At 36.9% G+C, this 22,687-nt stretch overlaps 1 protein-coding gene across 2 annotated transcripts in view; it reads right to left on the reverse strand.

The window, feature by feature from the left end:
* Window positions 1-1,698: 1,698 nt before the first annotated feature.
* LOC140168326 (uncharacterized) overlaps window positions 1,699-22,687 on the reverse strand; it is a 36,935-nt gene continuing 15,946 nt past the window's right edge. For both annotated transcript variants that reach the window (XM_072191693.1, XM_072191692.1), the window contains exons 5-8: window positions 13,616-13,815; window positions 11,537-11,614; window positions 4,295-4,505; window positions 1,699-4,089 (exon numbers count right to left, since the gene is read on the reverse strand). In XM_072191693.1, coding sequence (XP_072047794.1) covers window positions 4,043-4,089; window positions 4,295-4,505; window positions 11,537-11,614; window positions 13,616-13,815 — 536 coding nt within the window. In that variant the 3' untranslated portion in view covers window positions 1,699-4,042. The remainder of the gene's footprint in view (window positions 4,090-4,294; window positions 4,506-11,536; window positions 11,615-13,615; window positions 13,816-22,687) is intronic.

The raw sequence follows: 22,687 nt of genomic DNA on the forward strand, positions 1-22,687 counted from the left end.
TGACTGAGTTCAGCTAATTAATATGCAAAATTGATGTCAATAGAAAACCGTGCATGATATCAGGTTACGGTTTTTTTGCACACATATGTATACAAAGTTCTTCCAATTGATAACAAAAAATACACAAAAAGTAATTAATTATGCAAATTAGCTAATTACAGCTAATTATGTATTCATGATATTATTATGTAAATTAGGCATGAGTAATTTTGGGTTATTTCAATATTTAATGAAAGTCTTTTCATTCATCATAGATTTGTCAAGTATGGACCTTTTATGATGTTGAATAAAGAAACTGCAGTTAATTACTTTAATATAATACAAAAAATGCAAAGTTTGACATTTTGACGGTGTCTGGAATAGAATTTTCATTTTTTCTGTAAACATGGTATGTGTCACCATTGCTCAAAGCCAAATCCGAAAAGTAAATATAAAAATTCATTTGCAATGAGACTTTAAATTAACATTTTGTTATCTGGATTAACATGGGAGGGCAAATGGTAAAAGGAACCGCCATTCCACTATACCGTGTATACAAAAATGGTGTGGCCTTGGACACACACAATGGCTTGGAGCTATTGTGGTTTGTAATATTACTCCCTCTAAATTCACTTTTATAATATTATGTTTCAACTCGTTTTCCTCAAGTGTGCCATTCGTTGTCGACGGAAATAATTTACATACTAAGAAAGATTAGTATTTCAGTTAAATGGTGGTAGGTTTTTTTTTATATCAAAAGGTCTATATTTATTGATTTATGAGGGATCTTCAACAATCCATAAAACAGGTAGTAGCTCTTAAACGAAGCAAAATTTATTTTTAAAAGACCCAATGGTAGTCAAAGAAAGGTTTCACACACCATAATATTAAAAATTCAAACAATTTGGATAAATAGCACATGAGGAAATCAATTTTTCGACATGGATGTGTGCCAAAATTGAACAACTTTGATGCGCGCGCTTTTCAATTTACTGTTATGTTATCCCTATTAAAAGACAAACAAATATTGCACACTTATAGGTCAATGAACTTAGTTCATGAAATTAGACAAAATAATGCACGCGCGCTGATGTTGATGCGTCTAATGCACGAGCCCCGAAGAGGGGAGTGCATTAGACGCATCAACATCAGCTATCATTGGTTTACATTTACAGCCCTATTCCCTAGTCAAAGTGGCACAATTGTGATTTTACCCTTTCGTTGTTAACTGAACATATCTCGAGATTTAAGAAAGCAAATTGAACAGAACAAACGGTATTTGAGAGCTAAGGCTATACCCTTGACGTTGATGTAAGCACTATGTCACAACGGTATTTTCTAATTGCCACAGAGGGCGCTTTTCACTTCCACAATTTTTTTGAGACAGGTTGTAGAGTGCCCACTAAATGTCTAGACGGAAATAATGTACAAAAGGAAGCTGTTCGATTAAGTTCTACATGACTTTGTAGTTATTTATATATAAAATATTAAGCTATATATTAGGAGCTGTAGAGAGACTTTTGGAAGCTTTTAAAACTGTAACTCAAAGCAAGCAAATTTGAATTTTCGCTGTGTGCGTATTCATATGGCCCTCTGACAGTCTACTCTAACCATTGCTATTTATAAATAGTGAATACAGGACTGCTAACCATTAAATGTACCGTCAGCCGTATCACATAGTGATGTATTCGACATTTTTAACATTTTTTTTCCGTAAATTTTATTCCCTGTACTTGGAGCTGGTAGTTGGAAAGAAAAACATACAATATGGATCCACCAGCTCCCACATCACATCTTACATTACCATGTTATATAAGTATAAAATTTACAGGATTTTAGATTAAAATTAATATTTAATGGTATACAATGAAAAAAATATTCCTTTAAGGTATAAAAATAATTACAGACAGGTCGGGAAGGGTTATATAATAGGATTACGTGACAATATTTACACATCCTTCCCAATATTTATTGAAAATCTCAAGAAGCCAAATCGTCGGCAGAGTGCTACACTATCGTAAGTGCAGTTTGGACAGTTTTACAGGAGGAGCATATTTGTGTTTTGCGTAGCCGTTTGTTTCCAAGTAGCCATAAAATGACATGGGAATGTAAAGCAATTTGATTTTAATAATATAAACTATATAAATGGTGTTAAAGTTAATAATTCGATGAATAATTTACTGATTTAGATGTCGTAAGTGCCACATACGATAGTGTTGCACTCAAATAGAAGCAAGTGTAGAGTGCAACACTATCGTATGTGCTACATACGATAGTGTAGCATTCATTGCTAAATTAGGATATGCGTAATATCGGCTGAAATGTCCAATATTTTGTCATTTTATGTTTCTTAACAAGTGTTAATTTATTTTGGCACATAATATTTACAATAGCAAAGACACCTTTCGTCGTAATGTTATCTCTCAAGATTTATTACTGAATCTAAAAATAAAAACACCGGATTTAGCCAGCATGACGACAACGCATACAGCCGTCAGCGTCACAGCCAGTGATGTGTTAGAGACTGTTTTGCACTTACGATGATGTAGCATTCCGTGATTTTGTTGTTTAGGCACAATAATGTACGATGGTCTTGCAGCAAATCAAAAACAAAACTAGCGTGCAAGAGTATCGTAAGTGGCACATACGATAGTCTTGCATGCATTAATTAAAATGGCATTGCACTTACGATATTTTATTTTATTAATTAAAAATAATTAAGCAATTTTGAAACTTAAAACCTGGTTTAAAACGTGCTTTTATATGGCCTTCCTTAATTCGTCAAAATCTCATTTTGGCTAAAATGACACTTACGATAGTGTAGCACTCTGCCGACGAAATACTTTGGCGTATTATAATAAAACTTCAATTCTTGTTTAAAAATGATCGAATCTGGTTCCCTGTCGTTTATTTTTGATTTGTATAATAATATATGTGAAATTGTCCTAAAAGAATGATTAAATTCCTCAGATAATTACCATCTTTGTCAAACATACTATCTAGTGGGGTCCCTGTAACAAGTAGACTATGGGAGGTATTTTCTGTTACATATTGTTGTACTTTGATCCAAAAATATGACAAAATAGGACATTTGATAAAAAGGTTGGATAACGTCTCCTTCTCTTCATTACAAAATGCTCATAGATCGTTTTGACGTTTATTCATTCTGAACAACATTGCATTTGTTCCGAGAATTTTGTGTATTATTCTGTACTGAAACCATCTTAATTTTACATCATTTGTAAATTTGAAATTGAGACTGCAAATATCTTTCCAATCTGTTTCTGTAAAATTGCACATTAACTCACTTTGCCATTAACACTTTTCTGTAGATCTACATTGAACTTTCAACAAAATATCATAAAATAATCTGCATCCCCATCTTGCTTCCTTAGTTCTTTCTTGAATTTAAAACCCCCTTCAATTGCATGAATGATACTATAATATTCTATGAAATGGGTATGAATATTATAGGTTTGCAAAAAAAGAATCAAATCAAAAGCAACCATTGTAATCAAGAAGAGCTTTTATCACTATAATTCTTTTTAAACTCAGTCCAATGATTGAGAAATTGGTATGTTAATTCATTATGTTCTACTCTATATATTCACCAAAAAACCATGCCTCAAAGTAGCTTAATTAGTAAGATATTAATTTAATTATGTCATATCACATAACGACGTATTTGCTAATCACCTATACTGCGCAAGCCGAGTATGTTGTATCTGCAATTTAAAGATTTCGCCGTTTCACGTCGCGACTTTGTCATTGCAGGGTAAAATTGCTGTTTTGTCCTTTTTTGCGCAACTGTTTCATATGACATGTTTGCACTTGATTTGCATATTGATTTTATGCTCTGATAGTGACATTGTTAAATTTGCATACTTTCAACCAGGTTTTAATAGACAATAATGTTTTAATTAAGATTATGCTTTAAATGAAAATCGCTAAATTTTCAAATTCGATTTTCTCGAAATGCGTATTTTGCAAATACGTCAGTATGTAATACGGCCGACGATACATTTATTTAATGCCATAAAACTCCTGCTTTCCAATATGGTCATTAATAATCAAAGCAGTGCTCTTCTGGGCTTGGTCCAGGGAAATGTCCTGCAGAAAAAAAAAGGAATTTAATAATTATTAGCGTTTTGACACCTGTTTTTTTAAACATTAGGTATTGCCCAGGTGTGCGTTTTTTCATGCATTATTGTATACTATAGTTTAGGTGGGGAACGTTGGTTTGTTTTTAATGATACTGGAGACAGTTTATCTTGCTCATGTAGTAAAATATAGCCCTCTCCGGACTGAAACCTACCGTGTTGCTCCAGTAAATCTCTGCAAATACGTTTGTACTCGGTAGAGGCTCGTAGCTTAGCAAAAGCTGGGTTCCACCATTCCCACATAGTATTGTCTTTTCGCATCATCATAGACTGGCCAGCAATAGCGCATTGAGCTGTGAAGCCCGGAATAACTTCCACCATATCGGAATCTTTCAAGTAAACAACTGGATCAAAGCCGGCATCTACCTGTTGTTGAAGACGATGAAATGGAAGAGCGACCCATAAGTTATTTAAAAAAAATACTTCTTAAGGTACACCCTAATCGGTAAATCAATGTTTCAAAGGTAAGGTCTTGAGACTCTCTGAGATTCAAATTCACCAACATGTCCTGAACAGTCTGTATTCATGGTGGTTTACATTGTAATTATACTTTTTATTGCGACTTAGCTATAGACCGTAAAAGAATGAAGGTAACAGTTATGTTCACCACTGTATACAAAACAGTTATGTTCACCACTGTATACAAAATTAAAACACGCAGCCAGTACCTGAACACATTAGCTCTGATTTAAGACTTCCGTTTTTGAAATTGGTTGAGAATTAAAGAAACGGTGATCTAAAACCCAAGGAAGTAACGAAATCAAACATTGCATTATGTTAATCAATGTAAAGCACGGCGCTAGTTTTAATGTGCAAATCAATGGAAGCACGGCGCTAGTTTTCTTGTTCGAGAAAGTTTTGTGTACAAATCAATAGGGCATGCAATGGAGCAAGCTGCAACTTTTGAATTGCATCTTATTTGGGTTTTGGATCATCGTGTCTTTATTTCTAGAACGATTTAAACGAATGAGGTCTTAAATTCGAGATCTTTGTTTTTGTTTTGCAGTCTGTATAGCTGAGACAGAATAAGCTTGCAACAACATGGCATATAAAGTAGCCCAAACCCCATCATCTACAGGTTTGAGTGGTGATTTTATCTCGTAACTTCGTTCGAGATTCCGTGAGATCCCGTTTGCGCACGCGTGGTCAGAACGTTCGTGCAACGTGTGTGTGTGAAGCACATTTTGTTGTCGATAAGATAATTTCTTGCAAGAAATTACCTAATTTCATAATAATCTTCGAATAAGCTTGGGGATTATTATTCTTATATATATTTGGAATAAGATATATAAGTGTCTGAGATTGTCATTCTCTAAAATGGAGAAAACTCGGGTTGAAGATTCCACGCCGAGCGCTGGAAACGGCCAAAAGGACTTACTGCCGAATTCGGCAGCCAAGAAGCCGAATACCGCAGCCAAGGCAAAGGCGAACAGAGCTGATAAAACTCCGACCAAGGCTGTAAGCAGCTCCGGAACGGACATTACTAATATGCAGAATGAAATTGGGAAGTTAGCCCAAACAATGAACATTCAACATAAGCAGCAAACAGCTTTCCAGAACATGATAATACAACTGTTGACTCCTCCTTTTGGGGATATGGACGATAACAGTTCAGTTAACAGTGATGGCATGCCTGGTGATACACTCCCCGATAAATCGGGGATGTATAGATTCATTGACCTTAATGATCATGCTATTTCGGACAGTGAATATAATGATGAAGACGAACCAAGTGGAAGCATTGTTGGGATAGCCGTAGAATCAAAAAAGGGCGATGTGAATGACATTGATAAGTCAAATACCACTGCCAGTGGCTCTCAGGTGGATACTGAGGGGATGGACATTGGGTTTGCCCAGCGTTTTGCTATTCCTTTGGAGGAAGGTGAACCTATCAGACAAAAACAGCCCCTACCATGTGGCTGGATGGCAATCCGGCAAGAGAGGTGGCAAATCGGCTGCAAGCACATTTGCCAACCCCTTTTTAGGGAAGAATGTCTATCAGCAGTTACTGAAAGCAGCTCAAATGACTCAAGACCAATAACAGTATCAACAGAGACCCAAGTTCCAGAACCAAGCCAGGTTCTCACCGAATCAGGCGACACAGTCACAGCCCAAGAAACAGTAAAGACTGCAGACAAAGCAAAGCAGGTAAGATTGCCTGAAATAAAACAACTTTCTGTAGGTCAGTTGAGGCTAAACAAATGGAGAGAAATTACAAATGATAACTCCATTTTGGAAGCTGTTTCGGGGTATAAATTAGAATTTGAAGGCTCACCACCTTTTCAGTTCTGCATCAGGGGCGTAGCCAGCTTTTTTTGGTGGGGGGGGGCAAAATAAAAATTTGGGGGCACAGACGAAAAAAATTGCAGTTGCATCATACAATACATAGAGACTGTATGTCTTCGAGCTTCCCGAAAAGGGCCTTATTGGGATGATGTGCGCGCGTAGCGAGAACAAAAATGGTATTTTACACTATTTTCGCCCATTATCCGGCTAAAATAGGGCTTTATTGTTACAATGTGCGCGCGTAGCGTGTAAAATGTTTGTATTTTACACTATTTTGGCCCTGAATTTTGCTAGAAAAGGGGCTCCTTGCCCTTTTTCTTTTCCTTTGCCCTCCTGATTTTCTCTTTCATTTTTTGTCAGAGGGGCACTTTTTCTTTCATTTTTTTGTCAGGGGGGGCACTCTGCAAATGGACTCTCTTCGGGCCCTAGAATATTTACCAAAGTGCTAAAGCCTCCTTTTGCCAAGTTACGTGAACTTGGACATAGTATTATGGGCTATATAGATGATACTCTTATAGTTTCAAGTTCCAGTGAAGATACAGAACAGACAATTAACAGTACCTCACAGCTGTTGACAGAGCTGGGGTTCTCAATACATCCTGATAAATCAATATTTACTCCGGTTCAGAGGATCGAGTTTTTAGGATTTATTATTGACTCAACCAAAATGAGAGTATAATTACCTCAAGCCAAAAAAGAGGAAATAAATCTGGTTTGTAAACAGTTACTTGACACATTGTTCCCAAGTGTAAGACTAGTGGCTATGGTAATAGGGGAACTTGTAGCGGCATTACCAGCTGTTCAATATGGCGCCCTCTATTATAGGGAACTGGAAAAGGAAAAGACCAAAGCATTGAAGAAAAATTTTGGTCATTTTGATAGATCAATGAAATTGTCAGAGGCAGCTCATGCCGAGCTGCATTGGTGGAATTACAATGTAGACGTTATGTTTCGTGACCTGGATAAAGGAAAGCCCACATTAACTTTAGAAAGTGATGCATCAGGGGCCGGATGGGGGCAACAGATGGTAATGTTGCTATTGATGGTAGATGGAACCCACAAGAGGCATGTGTAGCCCAAAACAATGAAATAAACTATCCAGAGCTTCTGGCTGCATTTTTGGCGCTCAAATCTTTTTGCAGCAACATGCACAGTACACATGTGCGACTAAAGGTAGACAATACCACTGCTGTAGCGTATTTTCGCAATATGGGTGCTACCAAATCGGTAACATGTAATGAACTAGCAAAAGAAATATGGGAATGGTGTATTTCCAGAAACATATGGATATCAGCTGATCTGAGCATTTACCAGGTGTACAGAATGTAGTTGCTGACCAAAAATCAAGAAAATTCAGTGACCAAACCGAGTGGATGTTACATCCAACAATTTTCTCCAAGATTTGTCAGGAGTTTGGCACCCCAGACATAGATCTCTTTGTATCCAGATTAAATAAGCAAATATCACGATATATATCGTGGAAGCCAGACCCAGGGGCGGAGAAGATTGATACATTTTTGAGTGATTGGTCAAATTGGTATGGCTATGCATTTCCACCGTTTGTTTGATTGGGAAATGTTTCCAAAAAATAGAGAATGATACAGCAGAAGTACTCATGGTTCTAAATGGCCAACACAAGCATGGTTTTCAAAGATGTTGAGGTTGTAAATAGCTGATCCTATCATATTACCACAAATACCAAATTTATTGATACAACCAAGCTCGGAGGTGCAACACCCACTTAACAAAAAATTGTTTCTTTTGCTTTGCAGATTGTCCGGGAATCCTACTCAAGCATAGGAATATCGGAGAGGACTATCCCAATTCTACTCGCATCATGGAGAAAGTCAACTCAGAGACAGTATATTGTCTACATTCAAAAGTGGTTGGATTTTTGCCATCGACAGCAAACAAATCCAGTGTTGACTTTCTTAACTGAACTACATTTGGACAATAAATTAGGATATGCTGCGCTTAACACTGCCCGTTCAGCATTGTCAACTTTTGTTATTATACCAGGAGGTGCACCAGTAGGTCAGCACCCTCTTATTTGTAGATTTATGAAAGGCATATATAACTTGCACCCACCGAAACCCAGATATTCAGAAATGTGGGACGCCTCTATAGTTTTAAATTATTTGAGAAAAATATCACCAGCAGAAAAAATCTTACTTTTCTTACGCTGAAACTGTGTATGCTTTTAGCTCTAGTTTCGGCACAAAGACAGCAAACTATCCACCTTTTGAGGGTTGACAAAATGAAACAAAAATCAACCTCAATTATATTTTATGTACATGACATACTTAAGCAGTCTTAACCAGGAAAAAACGGAATCAAGCTGGACTTAACAGCTTATGTAGTTGACCGCAGACTATGTGTGGTCAAGTATCTCAAGGTGTATCTAAAAAGGACAAATGTGTTTCGAAAAGGAGAGAAACAACTTTTCTTAAGTTTCAAAAACCACATAATAAAGTATCAAAGGACACAATTGGAAGGTGGTTAAAGCTAGTAATGGCTGCAGCAGGAGTGGATACGGATAGATGTAAGCCACACTCAACTCGTGCGGCAGCAGTGTCGAAAGCGGATAAAGCAGATGTGCCCATCACTGAAATTATGGCCAAAGCAGGGTGGGCCAATGAACGCACTTTTCAGAAGTACTACAATAAGCCACTGATTTTTGGGATCAGAAAGTCAGAAATATGATCAAGCAGTTTTGGGATCCCAATACTTTGCAAACCTTAATGGGATCCCAAATAGCAAACTTTAACTGATCTAGATATATTGTCAGCAGTCACAGCGAGCAGGAAAGGTGTCAAGTGTTTACGTATTGTTTTCCAAAGGGTTTTAAGTCTAAGGTGTTCTGGTTCGAAATATTGAGCCTTACTAAGTGATAGAGAAAAAAGGTTATCAAGTTGATAATGTTGCTATATAAAGTGTTCTGAACTATATATGACAGTTGTCTTCTCTGATTTCTTGGTATGTTTGTTGGTACCCCTTTTTGCTTTTCTTTCTTTTATGAGACCAGATAGCGTTAAAGTCTCACGGAATCTCGAACGAAGTTACGAGATAAAATAGACAGATTAAACGAGAACTTACCTTGTTTGAAGTTTAATCTTGATTTTATGAAGTAAAGGTGAGTGAGAGATTACGTGCCCATCCTCGCCCACCCTCTTGCTTCATATGGTAAGGCATATAGTTCTGTTTATTCTTTCTAGTTTTTTACGCACTGGGTAAAAACTCTGGTCTCAGTTTTTTCAAGACTGACCACGCGTGCGCAAACGGGATCTCACGTAATCTCTCACTCACCTTTACTTCATAAAATCAAGATTAAGGTAAGTTCTCGTTTAATCTTTCTATTTTACGAAGTGATAACAAATATCAGATCCTATATATAATTTCACCAAACGTACTGTTTTGTTCAAATACACATGTTGTTAGCACTTGCAGTTGATACTTCCTGTTAAATTATGAATGTTCCACATTATGAAGCCAAAATAAAGACATTCTAAAACTTGCGTCGACCATCTCCATAAAATCTATGATGCCTTTCATGGATTCTAATTTGGGTTTGAAGGTATACATATTACAATGTAATCCCCGTAATCGTTGCGGGGGTGATACTGACGAGCTCTAGATAACCCGTCTTACTTTATATACCACAATCGTACTGTTGAGAATATATCACAATTTAGAATAATGCCCTCTATTGAATGGTGTCAATGCTGTTACAGTAAAGGCCCATTCAGTGATTTGCTCATCAGGACGATCGTAAAAATCATTAAAATTCAGATTTTGGTACCTTTGTCATTGTCATAGATGTGCTAACATTGCCTGCGAGTGGTTCAACCGAAAGCCGTGTATTTAAGACAAAATAAGACACTGTAATTTAGATACTGTATTACTATAATGTATTTGAATGGGGCTTCAGCTTCGTCAGTATTGCTGTTTTCTCCGTTTTTTGCCAAATTTGTCATTTCAAAAATACCAAATGACAATTTGACTTATCCTTCACTTTTAAGCAATTTATAAACAATTTTAATTTTTTTACACTTGCGCTGGGATCACTGAATGATTCTTTAAGGTTACATTCTGTTACATGAATGTTAGTTGTAAGCCATTGCTATTTCCAGTCAGTGGTTAGGGTTAGGGAATAGGGTTAAGGTTATTGAGTAGGGCTAGGGTTAGGGATTAGGGTTATTGTTCGAGTTAGGGATTGGATTGGGATTAAGGTTAGGGTTAAGTTAGGGATTAGTGTAAGGGTTGGGGATTTGGATTAGGGTTAGGGATTAGGGTTATGGTTAGATTTCCATAGTATTGACTAAACTTAATGTAACAGCATGAAAGCATGGTGAATGTAACCTTAATGGGCTATTTCCATTTCCCCTAACCTTAATATTTACCCCGTAATTTCCCTCATTCTTTTAGGAACTGCTCTCGATCGGGGACAAATAAGCTTGTTAGATATCAATAATTTGCGGTTAGTGCTTTTTTGTATCCCTAGTTAAATACGGTTCAGCTTGGTTAGTGGTTCTTGTTTTAACGATTGGTCAATTGTGATATATTCACAAAGTAAGGAGACTGGGTTGGTAGACTCGGTAGAGATTTATTCACTTTAGTCTAATCTATAAACTACAAACTGTTCCTGGGAGAAACTGTTCAAAACATATGAGGCCCCATGTCACAGGGGAAGTTGCCCAACATTGTCCAAAATTGTTAAAAGAGACCAAAGTTACACAAAGTTGCATTAAGTTGCCTAAACATTTTGCAAAGTTGCGCAAACTTGCCAAAAGTTGTCTAAACATTTTGCAACGTTGCCCAAGACTTTTTATAAAGTTGCATAAAATTGCGTCAAGTTACTCGGGATAAATGCAAAGTTGCACAAAATTGCAAACATTTTTTTGTCAATTATGACAATTTTGGACAACTTTGAGCAACTTCCCCTGTGACATGGGACCTCATATGGCATTTGATTCATAAAGGAAATGTCACAGTGCTTCAAGCTGTGACCATATGGGAAATTACCAATTGTGAGCAATAATTTGTAGCTACCGTTTTGGCATACTTCTGTTTAGTTCAAGTGAACAGGGTACATACAAAATGATGAAACTCACTTCTTCGTTTTGTATACCAGCCACAAGTTGTTCACGATCCAAATAGTGTATCACGTTCTCTGGTGGTATCGGTACACCCTAAAAATACAGAAAAAAGATGTGCGTTGTGTAAAATCCTTGTTACATGTTTTTCGTTGAAGTATACATGAACTTCTTATCGTGCTAAAAACGCAGTGATTTACAGTGCGCTACGCAAATGCACAACGCCAAGACGTCGATCCACAAGCCTCAGCACACTTTACAGGTTGTCGCTGACCACTATGCCCGGGGGGCCACTGTAATGGTGAAGGGGGGTATCAGGCGCGTCCGTAAATTCACGTAAAAAGGGTATTTTTTCAGACTAGGGTACGTTACGTGAATAGGGTATCAAATTCATGTAAAATTGGTGTAAAAGGGTATGTTTTTGGAGCTCTTACGTACGTAGAGTAGTTTTGCCAAGTTTGGGATTTTGTGCTTTCTCCTTCATTCATGAAAAGTAAAAGGAAAGTGTCTTCTTCCTACACCCCAAAAGCAGTTAAAAGCCATCTTTTAGCTGTCAGAGATGACAGATCCCTATACTGGCCCAGCTAGCATCCTAAACACGAGGTCCCCGGACAAGGCAAGAATATACAACCAATCAGCATGCTTTTCCTTAACTGTGGAGTCAATAAATTATGACGAGAAATATAAGAGGATTTCCGATTGGCCGAACCTCTTTAAACTCATTAATATTCATAGTCTTGGTGGCTTCCAGCCCAGAAAATTTGGTTGATCGGAACATGGTCTAAAGGAGCAACAAAGCAACCACGAACTTCTAGGTTTGTAAACAAGCTGTGTCAATGAACTTTTGACATGTGTGAAATTTTACCGGGGTATTTACAAACACAACGATTGAATAATTTGGAACTATTTTGGCTTTCTTAAAATATAAATCAATGAGTTTCAGGATTTTGGTTGGGTTTACCACTAAATCCAGTATGATAATTAATGCTCTAGGATGTTTTAAATCGAGACGAAATTAGGAAATAAACCAAGCTAAACTGGCCGTGTTTGCCGTCTTCTTCCAACTTCAATGTGTGGTTTGCAATCGCCATGGTCGTAATTTGCGTTGGACTTGCAGTTCAAAATTCTCTTGGATATATGTGGAGAAATGGGTACATCCCAATCCCAAAGAATAAATTCTACAATATTTCAATAAAAAGGGTTGGACCTGTGATCCAAAAAGGGAAATTATTGGCCCAAAAATCTTGAAAATATTGGACATACTGCATGAACTTTGAGGTAAGCTTTAGCACCAGGTAAACTTGTATGGCTCAAAATTCAGACGGCTTGCCACAAATTGCTAGCCCTATCATGCCACTCGCCGCCTGGGTTCTGTGTGTTTACTTGTTGCATCAATTACTTGTTTAGGGTTGGGGAAAAGCAACTTATACTTGTTTAGGGGGGAAATTTCAGTCTCGGAAATACTTGTTTAGGGTGCTTTTTGAGAGTCCTCGGACGCGCCTGATACCCCCTCTTGACACTATAGTGCCCCCCGGGCCACTATGGTCCCACATCAATCCACAAACCATTTAACAACAATTCAGGGACTTTGCTGCTACAAGAGCGCACACCCTTGACATTCCACAAATAACCATCGCAACCAGGATCAGCTCCCCGAGTTTTGTACGGGTTACAACGAGACAATTAGCAGTAAGTTCCTTGTCCAGGGGAATTTCAAGCTAACTCAATTTTTCCACGAGAGCGTACTAGGCACCGCCAGGGTTCGAACACGCAACTTCTCGCACCATAGTCGAACGCCTTATCGATTGAGCTAACTTAACTGACAGTGTGTAGATCTGATTGATTGAATCCAGTATTGCGGACAGAATAAGGAGAGACACATTCATCCACACTCAAATATGAGATTTCTTGAGACCTGTGTAATAATAATAAAAAAAAGATTTGCAGTAGAAATGCCACTCAGATTTTAAAATTATTTTGCTTCTCGGTGCACTAAAAGTAGACATTTTCGATTCATTAGTGAATGCAAATTAAGACCATGCACCAGATACAGCTTTTGCAAACGTGAGAGTCGTATTACTTATGTCTTTTCCTTACTTGTATATCTTGGCGGGCAACGCAAGATTCATCAGAGCTATATCCGTCAAGGAATCCTATCTTCTTGCCGCTTATATCTTGATAAGTAAAATTCCGAGGGTTGCCAGGTTTGACAAAAAATCCAACTTTTTCTCCTTCGATAGTGGAGAATGGATCACTGAATTGGAATGTCCGATCCCGAAGATAGGTATGAAACCAACCTGAAGTAAAGAGAAAAATGTGAAATTGATTTTCCGAGGGGTTGTTTCTCCAAATTGATATCGTTACCGCGAGCTGATCGTTATAAAGATCGTTATGAAGATCGTTATAAAGGCATTTTATTCCCAATCAAATTGGTTGGTTTACCATTAAAATAGTAACGATTCATAGTGGCATAAGAAACGTATTCTATGAAACACATTGCACAGTTTTCCAGTTCAGTGGTTTAGAGAAAGTAGTCAAATGACCATTCACACACAGAGTCCACACCAGGTAAATAATTATTTTGTACAGGCTGAAAACGAATCATTAGAAATACCCCTGCAGTGAATCACGTGGATTTCAAGATGCACCGCCAGGCGCTGCTGTTATACAAAATAAGCTGAATTTATGCTCCATCACTGAGCGATTGGTATTTGACCAATAAGGTAGCTCGCTTTTCTGAACGCAACAAACGGAGTTCCATCTCATTGGCCGACCAATCGCTATCGCTCAGCGATGTAGTATAAATTCAGCTAACATCTGGGAGTCAAATCAGTATATATAATTTTTGCAGCAAGCTATATGTTCACTACAAGTTTTACTATGTTCTAGACTCATGTTATCCTGGTTATATGTTTCTGTTGTGATGTGCCCTGAGTAATTTAATTTGATGATTTATCTCTGTGTGCAATTAAAATCTATTTTATGAGACATTTTTGGGATTCCCCTTTCTTGCATCAACTTGATCAAAAACAAATTGAATCATTTCTAATTTTGGATCATATGGGAATACCCCTAGAGATTGTAAAATAAAGATGATGTCACGGGATTCCCCTCAGGAAGTGATGTCAGGGGATTCCCCTCAGGAAATGATGAAATGTGAAAGGTTAATGTTATAATTAAGGCTTGGGAATTTTCCAGACTGGTGTGAAGGTAGTAATAGCCTACTGATAGATTGGGGGTTTTCCCATTGCTTGATATATAAGAAAATGTAAACACAGTTATTGTCACAGTTTATAGTGTTGATCTGGGCTAGCTAGCTAATATGCTTACAGTCCAATTCCTTCAAAGAAAGGAAATTGCAAACCAGAAATATTTTATGTAGTCAAAGTACTACTATTTGCCAGTGTTGTCGGAGAAGATCTAGAATACGTCAAAGAACGTACTTCTTCCAAGAAAGGAATATATATTCTTCTGTCGACTTGCTGAAGTCTGGTGTTTTGATTCAACGCAACTGTCAAAATAAGTGGGGACAACTGCATCGCAGTCCTGCTTCCTGAAGATATTGTGTGAAAGGTGGAAACAGCACCAAGTTTGGAGAAAGCGGCGCAATGAGTTTAGTATTGGAGAACGGCGCAAGGAGTTTAATATTTGAAGAACTGCACAAGGAGTTATAAATGTGTTTGGAGAACGACGCAAGGAGTTTAGTACTTGGGAGAAAGTAACACCATTTTCGTATGAGGATTTTATACGCAAGGATTCATAAAGGCAAGTGTACAATGGACTTAGCTGATTTTCGCAGGACAAGTGAATTAAGACTTGGTTATTTCACAGACTGCAGAATAGTGTGAAGGTAGTAATAGCCAATATAGTGTTGATCTGGGCTAGCTAGCTAATAATTATGCTTACAGTCCAATTCCTTCAAAGAAAGGAAATTGCAAACCAGAAATATTTTAAGTAGTCAAAGTACTACTATTTGCCTGTGTTGTTGGAGAAGATCTAGAATACGTCAAAGAACGTACTTCTTCCAAGAAAGGAATATATATTCTTCTGTCGACTTGCTGAAGTCTGGTGTTTTGATTCAACGCAACTGTCAAAATTAGTGGGGACAACTGCATCGCAGTCCTGCTTCCTGAAGATATTGTGTGAAAGGTGGAAATAGCACCAACTTTGGAGAAAGCAGCGCAAGGAGTTTTGTATTGGAGAACGGCGCAAGGAGTTATTAATGTGTTTCGGAGAACGACGCAAGGAGTTTAGTACTTGGGAGAAAGTAACACCATTTTCGTATGAGGATTTTATACGCAAGGATTTATAAAGGCAAGTGTACATGTACAATGGACTTAGGAATACCGTAAACGTTCGCCTAATGGCGCGATGGAGTTCATGGAAATGAGAGAGCGCCATCACTGTAAAAGCCGAATATTATCACTGATCATTAAGGGTACGTGTAGTTAAAGATTGAAACCTATCGACACATACAATTATTATGAACAAGATCGAACAAACTTGCTCATGCTAATGAGGTTATTATTCACCTGATACGTTTTGGCCCAGTGAGCAGAGCATTAGACTATAGTGCGAGGATCAAGAGAACTGGTGGAGAGGATTGATGGTTCGAATCTCATGCAGTAATTTCTGACAGATTATGATGTCTGTCAATGTTTGTTTTTCTGATTTGAGGAAATTTTATTCTCTATTTTCTTGATTTTATCTTTAACATTGTTTATATAATTTTATTATTTTATCTTGTATGTGTCTTTTTTCATGATTCTTTGTTTTTATCGTTTCATTTTAGAGTAATTCAATCCATTCAATCAAATGTTGTAATGAACATCAGTGGTCATAAGAGGTATATCATTTTTAATTCGAAAGAGGGGTCCCAAATATACGGGGTCATAAAGTCTTGGAAAGAATAATAGGAGGGGGTCATAAAATGTTTTATGACCAAAATGTAGGGAGTCACACGATGACCACAGAAAGTGTGTTATTTTATTTAAAAAGACTGATTTCAATACAATTTTGGGGTTTGGGATCATAACATTTTTGTAAATTTGGGACCCCCTTCCGAAAAAAATGATAGCCCTCTAAGAGGATTCAAAAGATAACCTCTGCCCAATAATTCCTAGCTATATTTGTTTAAAACTGTTCCAGATAGGCCCAGTCTTCAAATGATATAAATAAAATTTGAATGAGTGAACGAACAAAATCATACAACGACCAACTGAATAGAGGCTGTGCATATGACGTATCATCCCGTAAATATGGCGGACTACTCAAATGCATTGAACAAAAGCATGATTGCATCTACCGCGACAGTTCGTCTCACACACATAACAAAATGCACTACGATCAAATAGGTTGATGACAACATTTGATTGAATGGACTGCATTGCGCCATGATTACGGGGAAGAAATCGGTTCAAATCCTTTGTTTGGAGCCAATCGATAAACGCAAGGCCTCTATAGCTATCATTGAATACTGGCTAGGATTCCACAACACAATGAGAACATGTTATAAGGCGCTTTGGAAGGCACACAATACCCCAATGGCTTTCCATATTATGTGCACTCAACTATTCAGTATCGAAGCCCAGTATCGAAGTTACGTAATGTTACTATGTCAACGGGATCTCGCGCTTAAGTAATGAACCACGATCGAAACAATCAGTACACAAAAAAGGCATACCAAAATAGCGTGATCGTAATGATCGCCATACAAACAGTGCTTGCAATTTGGTTCCGATACCATCACGGAGTTACGTAACTACTTCGTGGTCTGATAGTTATATGATCAATGGTCTGATCTACTTGGGTTCGATCCTTTTAAGAAAAGAAAAAATAGCTGATCATTTATAATGCATAAATGAATAAAGTAATGTAGTTACACAATTTGAAATATTGAGGCCGTTCTATTTTTCAAAGGTCATTTAACTGTTAAATGTAGTGGAATATATCACGCATTGATAGGTAGCAGGTGGAGCAAATTTTGTCAGCGTTTTTTGTTGCCGTTTGTTCGCAGTGCCTATTTATCTAAAAAAAATAAGAAAATTAAGATTAAATTAAAAGAATTCGCAATATTCGTTCGTAAAATGGGGACAAAATCCAAAAACATTTCTTGACCCTTCTTCACATAAAAGTGGGGGCCGAAATCAAGATTCGAACAAGTTCCATTTGCCATTCAAGGCGCACCCTCTACCGACTGAGCTAACGGGTCAGACAATAGAAGGGTGTAATTTTGAACTGGAGAATATTAAAAAAATATGAAGAAATTACAATGTTATAAAAAGATTTACCAAAATGAGTTAGGTATAACGTATGAATCGATTTACAAATTAAGTCCAATGGCACTTTGAGAAAGAATACCTGAAGAAACCCCAAAACATTTGCTACTCTAGCAACTAACCTAGTGACCTCAAATATTGGGTCATGTCACGATATTTTTTTCTGAGGCATTATGTCCAGGTTGCTCAATTTAACATACACGTATCCTTAATACTGTTGAGATTTTACAAGGATGGCGCTCGCACATTTCTAAAATCCAAAAGCGCCATTAGGCGAACGTTTACGGTATAGTGAATAAGGATATATTACAGCAGTGTCGTCCAGAACATTGCAAGAACTTTATGATCACCAAGAAGAATGCTGGCTAAGTACTAAATAGATAAAGAGTGATTATATTTGATTATTGTGTATGTGCATTTGTTTTCATATATTGTACCAATAATAACGTGCTTTCAATTAAAGACTTAGATTTTGTTAGCATAATCAAATAGTGTATTTGTGTTGTGCATTCGTGTGAGTTCGGGTAAAAGGTGAGTTTGGCCTTGAGTCAAGTACGACTCGTAACACTGTTGGTATTTTAAATTATTTCTTTACAAAATTATTAAAACAACAGCCTAAATTAGTTTCATATAATCACATGAGAAAAATGTATGAAGTGAAAAGAAGTAAAAATAAAATAGGATACAAATATCAGTACTTGGTGCCTGACGATAGTCAGACAGACACTCAATGCCCCGGGCAGTCTATTAACTCATTGCATGCTCTAATGCTCAAGAATTCATCAAGATTCAACATTAACCAAGGTAAAATTGTTTAACTACTGCATAAAGACTAAAGGCTTAGAAAATATGTGACCATCCAGCACAACTGAGCCATAAAGTCGCCAATCATCATTTTTGAGATATTCAACCAAAATATTCTGCTTGAAATTAGCTTTAAAATGATGTATATCATGTCTATAGTACTTGACATTTAAGTAGTGAAAAATCAATAAAGCTGTCAATAAATCCTTTGTTTCCTATTGTTTATTTTTAAGTTCAATGGAGCATATCTCAATAGTGGCACTGGCGACATCCGGGCTCAGTTGTGGAGGATGGTCACATATCATTAAAGAAAAAGAATAACTATCTTAAAAAGAAATTGACCCCTGCATGTTGATTGTTGAATGCCAATGTTGAATTTTAGCACATATATGCCTACTATTACTAATGTATACCCAGAGATCCTGGTATACCAGTTGCACAGAGGTACAAGGTCCCGGGAAGACGGGAAAGGGTTACTAGTATTATTCATGGTTTTGGTTGTAGTTGGAGCCCTCATGCTGAGAGTGGTATGTGCAAATAAGACCAGTGAAACAAAATTTATTACCCTCGCTTTTCTGTAATTGAGGGTAACTTTGCTGAAGTTCTTTAAGGATCCGTCGACGAAATGATGATATATAGTCCCTTGAGACCCGTCCGCGTTGAGAAAGTCCCATTATTGGCATGTTTCAAGTTTCAAGTTTTTATTTGGAATTCACTTTTACATCAGCGGCACTCATCTATCTGATGATGCATCCAAGACATTAAATATACAAACAAAACTTAATAATTATAAACAATTATATAACAAAGTAAAAAAACCCTCAAGTAACAAGCAAAAGATACATATAAATAATCTAAAGTGAGGAAGAAAGAAAAAGAGCGGATAAAAGAAAGAAAGAAAGAACTTAATCAATGGTTACAAAAAGACACTTACAATGTCACACAGATATACGTACTTATATAAGGGCCTACATGTTTGTATGAGCTTCAAAAATCTATACGTTAACATGGTTAATATGGGTTATAATAATTATGAGATCATAAGTCTTTCAATATATTACTCCTTTCTTTCCACGCATCAGTGAGAAACGTTTTACTACATTTGTCAAGTATAGACCCTAGATCATAGCTATCTTCGAAGATGTTATCTAAGAGGAGATGGTGTCTAATATTCGCATCCCCAAGCGAGAACATATACCAAATTACTTCCCACCCTTTAGAACATAATTCTCTTTCAAGTCTCTTGAAGTGGTCATTCCTTATGTAGTCCAAACTTGTACAATTGAATAGAAAGTGATCAACTGATACCTCCTGGTTTAAATTGCATAACTAAACTTACAAAGACCCGTGTTTATATCTGGCCCATGACATTTTCCTTCCTTCCAAATCTAAAGAGTTAGAGCGGGCTTTGAATTTTAAGTTTGACCCATAAAAAATCAGTTTATCAAGTAGGTATGGTTCTAGTAATGGCCGCTCTTTGTAACATGGTCGTCAAGAGACGATTTATTTAAGGATGTATTGTTGGTCGATGCAGCAAAAAAAAAAGGAGTTGCATCTTGGGAATGGTAGTGACCTTTAGCAAAAATTGCATTGCTCAATTCATAGCGAGCGTGTAGAAGAATTCAAACTTGCTTAATAACGGGATATATTTATAGTTTTCTACCCATATCCAGACATTATTCGGATAAATGAATCGTATACCCTTAAGGCTTTGATTCTCCAATTGTCATAATCAAGCTCTTTGTTTAAGGTGTTTGACCAATCTGTACTGCTTGGTTGATCGGTGGACCCATAATTGTAAAACATACTCATATGATATCACATTACTGTTGTTGTGCTATCTAGTGGGTGCGTACGGCGGTGTTATATTCTATTGATATTTACATACTGCCTATATCTGGATATGGGTAGAAAACTATAAATATATCCCGTTATTATTGATCTCTATAAAAACCTATTGTCAGGATTGCATATGAATATATGTGTTGAATGAATATGGTAAGCTTCAGTCGGGGCCTTTGAACGTCCAGCCGGGGCCTTTGAACGCCCAGCCGGGGCCTTGAAAACAAATTTGAATTGAAATTTCTTGACTTGGTAACGTTAACTATGTGTAATTAGCCTGCGCAAGTCGAAAAAACGAGTCCTTTCAGCTAATGAGTGGCAGCGCCGCATGCGTTGTGGGAAAGAAACGTATCTATCTATCGTACTTGTTTTATACTTAGTCTATTAAACTATTAAACACGGCGGAACAAAATCGCCATGCGTGGCTGTTAAAGAACTAGTGAATTCGACCTACTCTAATGGTAATTTCTAACACAAAGATCATGAAGATATCGGCTTGATGACGCTGTGCTTTGATAGAATCTGGTACGAATCCTAACACAGTTACACCACGGAGTGTGGCTTGTGTCGAACGATGCGAAAGGAGCCTACATGTTTGCCTATGTTGAAAGCATTCTACATTTCCAAAACAAACAGTTTATATTATTGTCCAAAATCCTGTGTAAATGGTTCTCAACGCTACACAGATATTATCCTCGAAAAAAAACTGGACAAAAAGTTGTGCCCCCCCCCCACCCGTTCCGAAAACCTGGCTATGCCACTGACAACTGCTTATACAGTGTAACGTTATCTAGCAATATACACTCTGTATATGCCCCATATAGTTCACCGTTTTACGTTCATTTTATAATTTAACGCATGAAGGCCATACATAGCCGCACTTAAACCAAAAACTTTGATGTTTTGCAAAACTTCATTCTACAAATCATATACTTCGAAAACTTGCTTGATTTATTGTTGTTAATGAGTTATGTACGTTTTATAAAAGTGATGTTGTTTCAGCCCTATTTACAACATAACTCAAGAAAAACAGGACCTATAAAAATATATCAGTGATATTTGAATTCTTCTACACGCTCGCGATAAAATGATCAATGCAATTTTTGCCAAAGCTTACTACCATTCGCAAAACTAGCAAACCGCATTAACAGTTTGAAATAGTTGCTAACCTTTACAACTGGAGAAATTTAACTCAATCTTTGAGTCATTGTTTTGGCAATAGACCTCCATATTGTAAAGGTTGAAAACACTATGTGAAAAAACCGAACCAACTAGAACTTATTTAACACCCAATTTAACACCAAATGCCCATAAACAATAATTTTAATCACCTCTTTAATAACTTTATTTTGCTTCTCTTGAATACACACTGTTTGATGCCAATATTTAGCCATGCAGACAGCGACCTCCCAAGAAATGATACACTAAAGTGACTAAATTTACTTTACCTTGATAATTGTCAAATTAGCATGATTAGGTACAGATAGTACAAAATTGTTCGTTTCGCTCAACAGATTTTAGACTTTTTAGTCATGCGAAGTTAAGTAATTCAACAGAGCGGAATGACTATTTCTACAAAATTTTGAATAATTGATAAATATCCTGTTTGATTAATTAGTAACAATATATTTGCACGATATTGTTATTTTCCAGTACTAGCATAATAATTGTCCGTCAGATTGCACTTTACCAATTAACTTAGTCGTAATTTTATAAAGTGCCAAAACAAAAGTAAAAAAAACCCCAAACAAACCAAAAACAAACAAACCGTGACTACCTTTGTGAAAGACGTTCACAGGCCTGTTGGTAAGTACAAACAAATTATTTGATCGCTGATTATGTCACTGTTTAGGTATATCTCAGTACCAACAAACGTTACAAACGTAAAATAAACCCCAAAGCTAAAAGTATTCCTCGTGTCTTCATCATTTTTCAAACCTGCATCTTTTTTTAGTCTTTTGTCATTTATGGATTTTTCCAGTAAAATTATATATTTTGTATAAACATTTATTTACTGACAAATAGGAAAACAGTGCCAGACAGTTTGCTCTTTAACACTTCTTCGTGTACAATTATTGTATGGACCATTTTCGTAATACTGTGTTTTGACCGGAAGCGTATTATTGTTTTGGAACCATACATGTAAACAGCGCCTTTCACATATCAATGCATTTCGCATTTATTCCGCTGTCGTTAAAAAATGTCAGCTGCCATACAATGCCCAAGGCATGCTCATACCTATGGG

This window comes from Amphiura filiformis, chromosome 13 (genome assembly GCF_039555335.1).
Source record: "Amphiura filiformis chromosome 13, Afil_fr2py, whole genome shotgun sequence".
In the NCBI taxonomy this organism is placed as follows: domain Eukaryota; kingdom Metazoa; phylum Echinodermata; class Ophiuroidea; order Amphilepidida; family Amphiuridae; genus Amphiura; species Amphiura filiformis.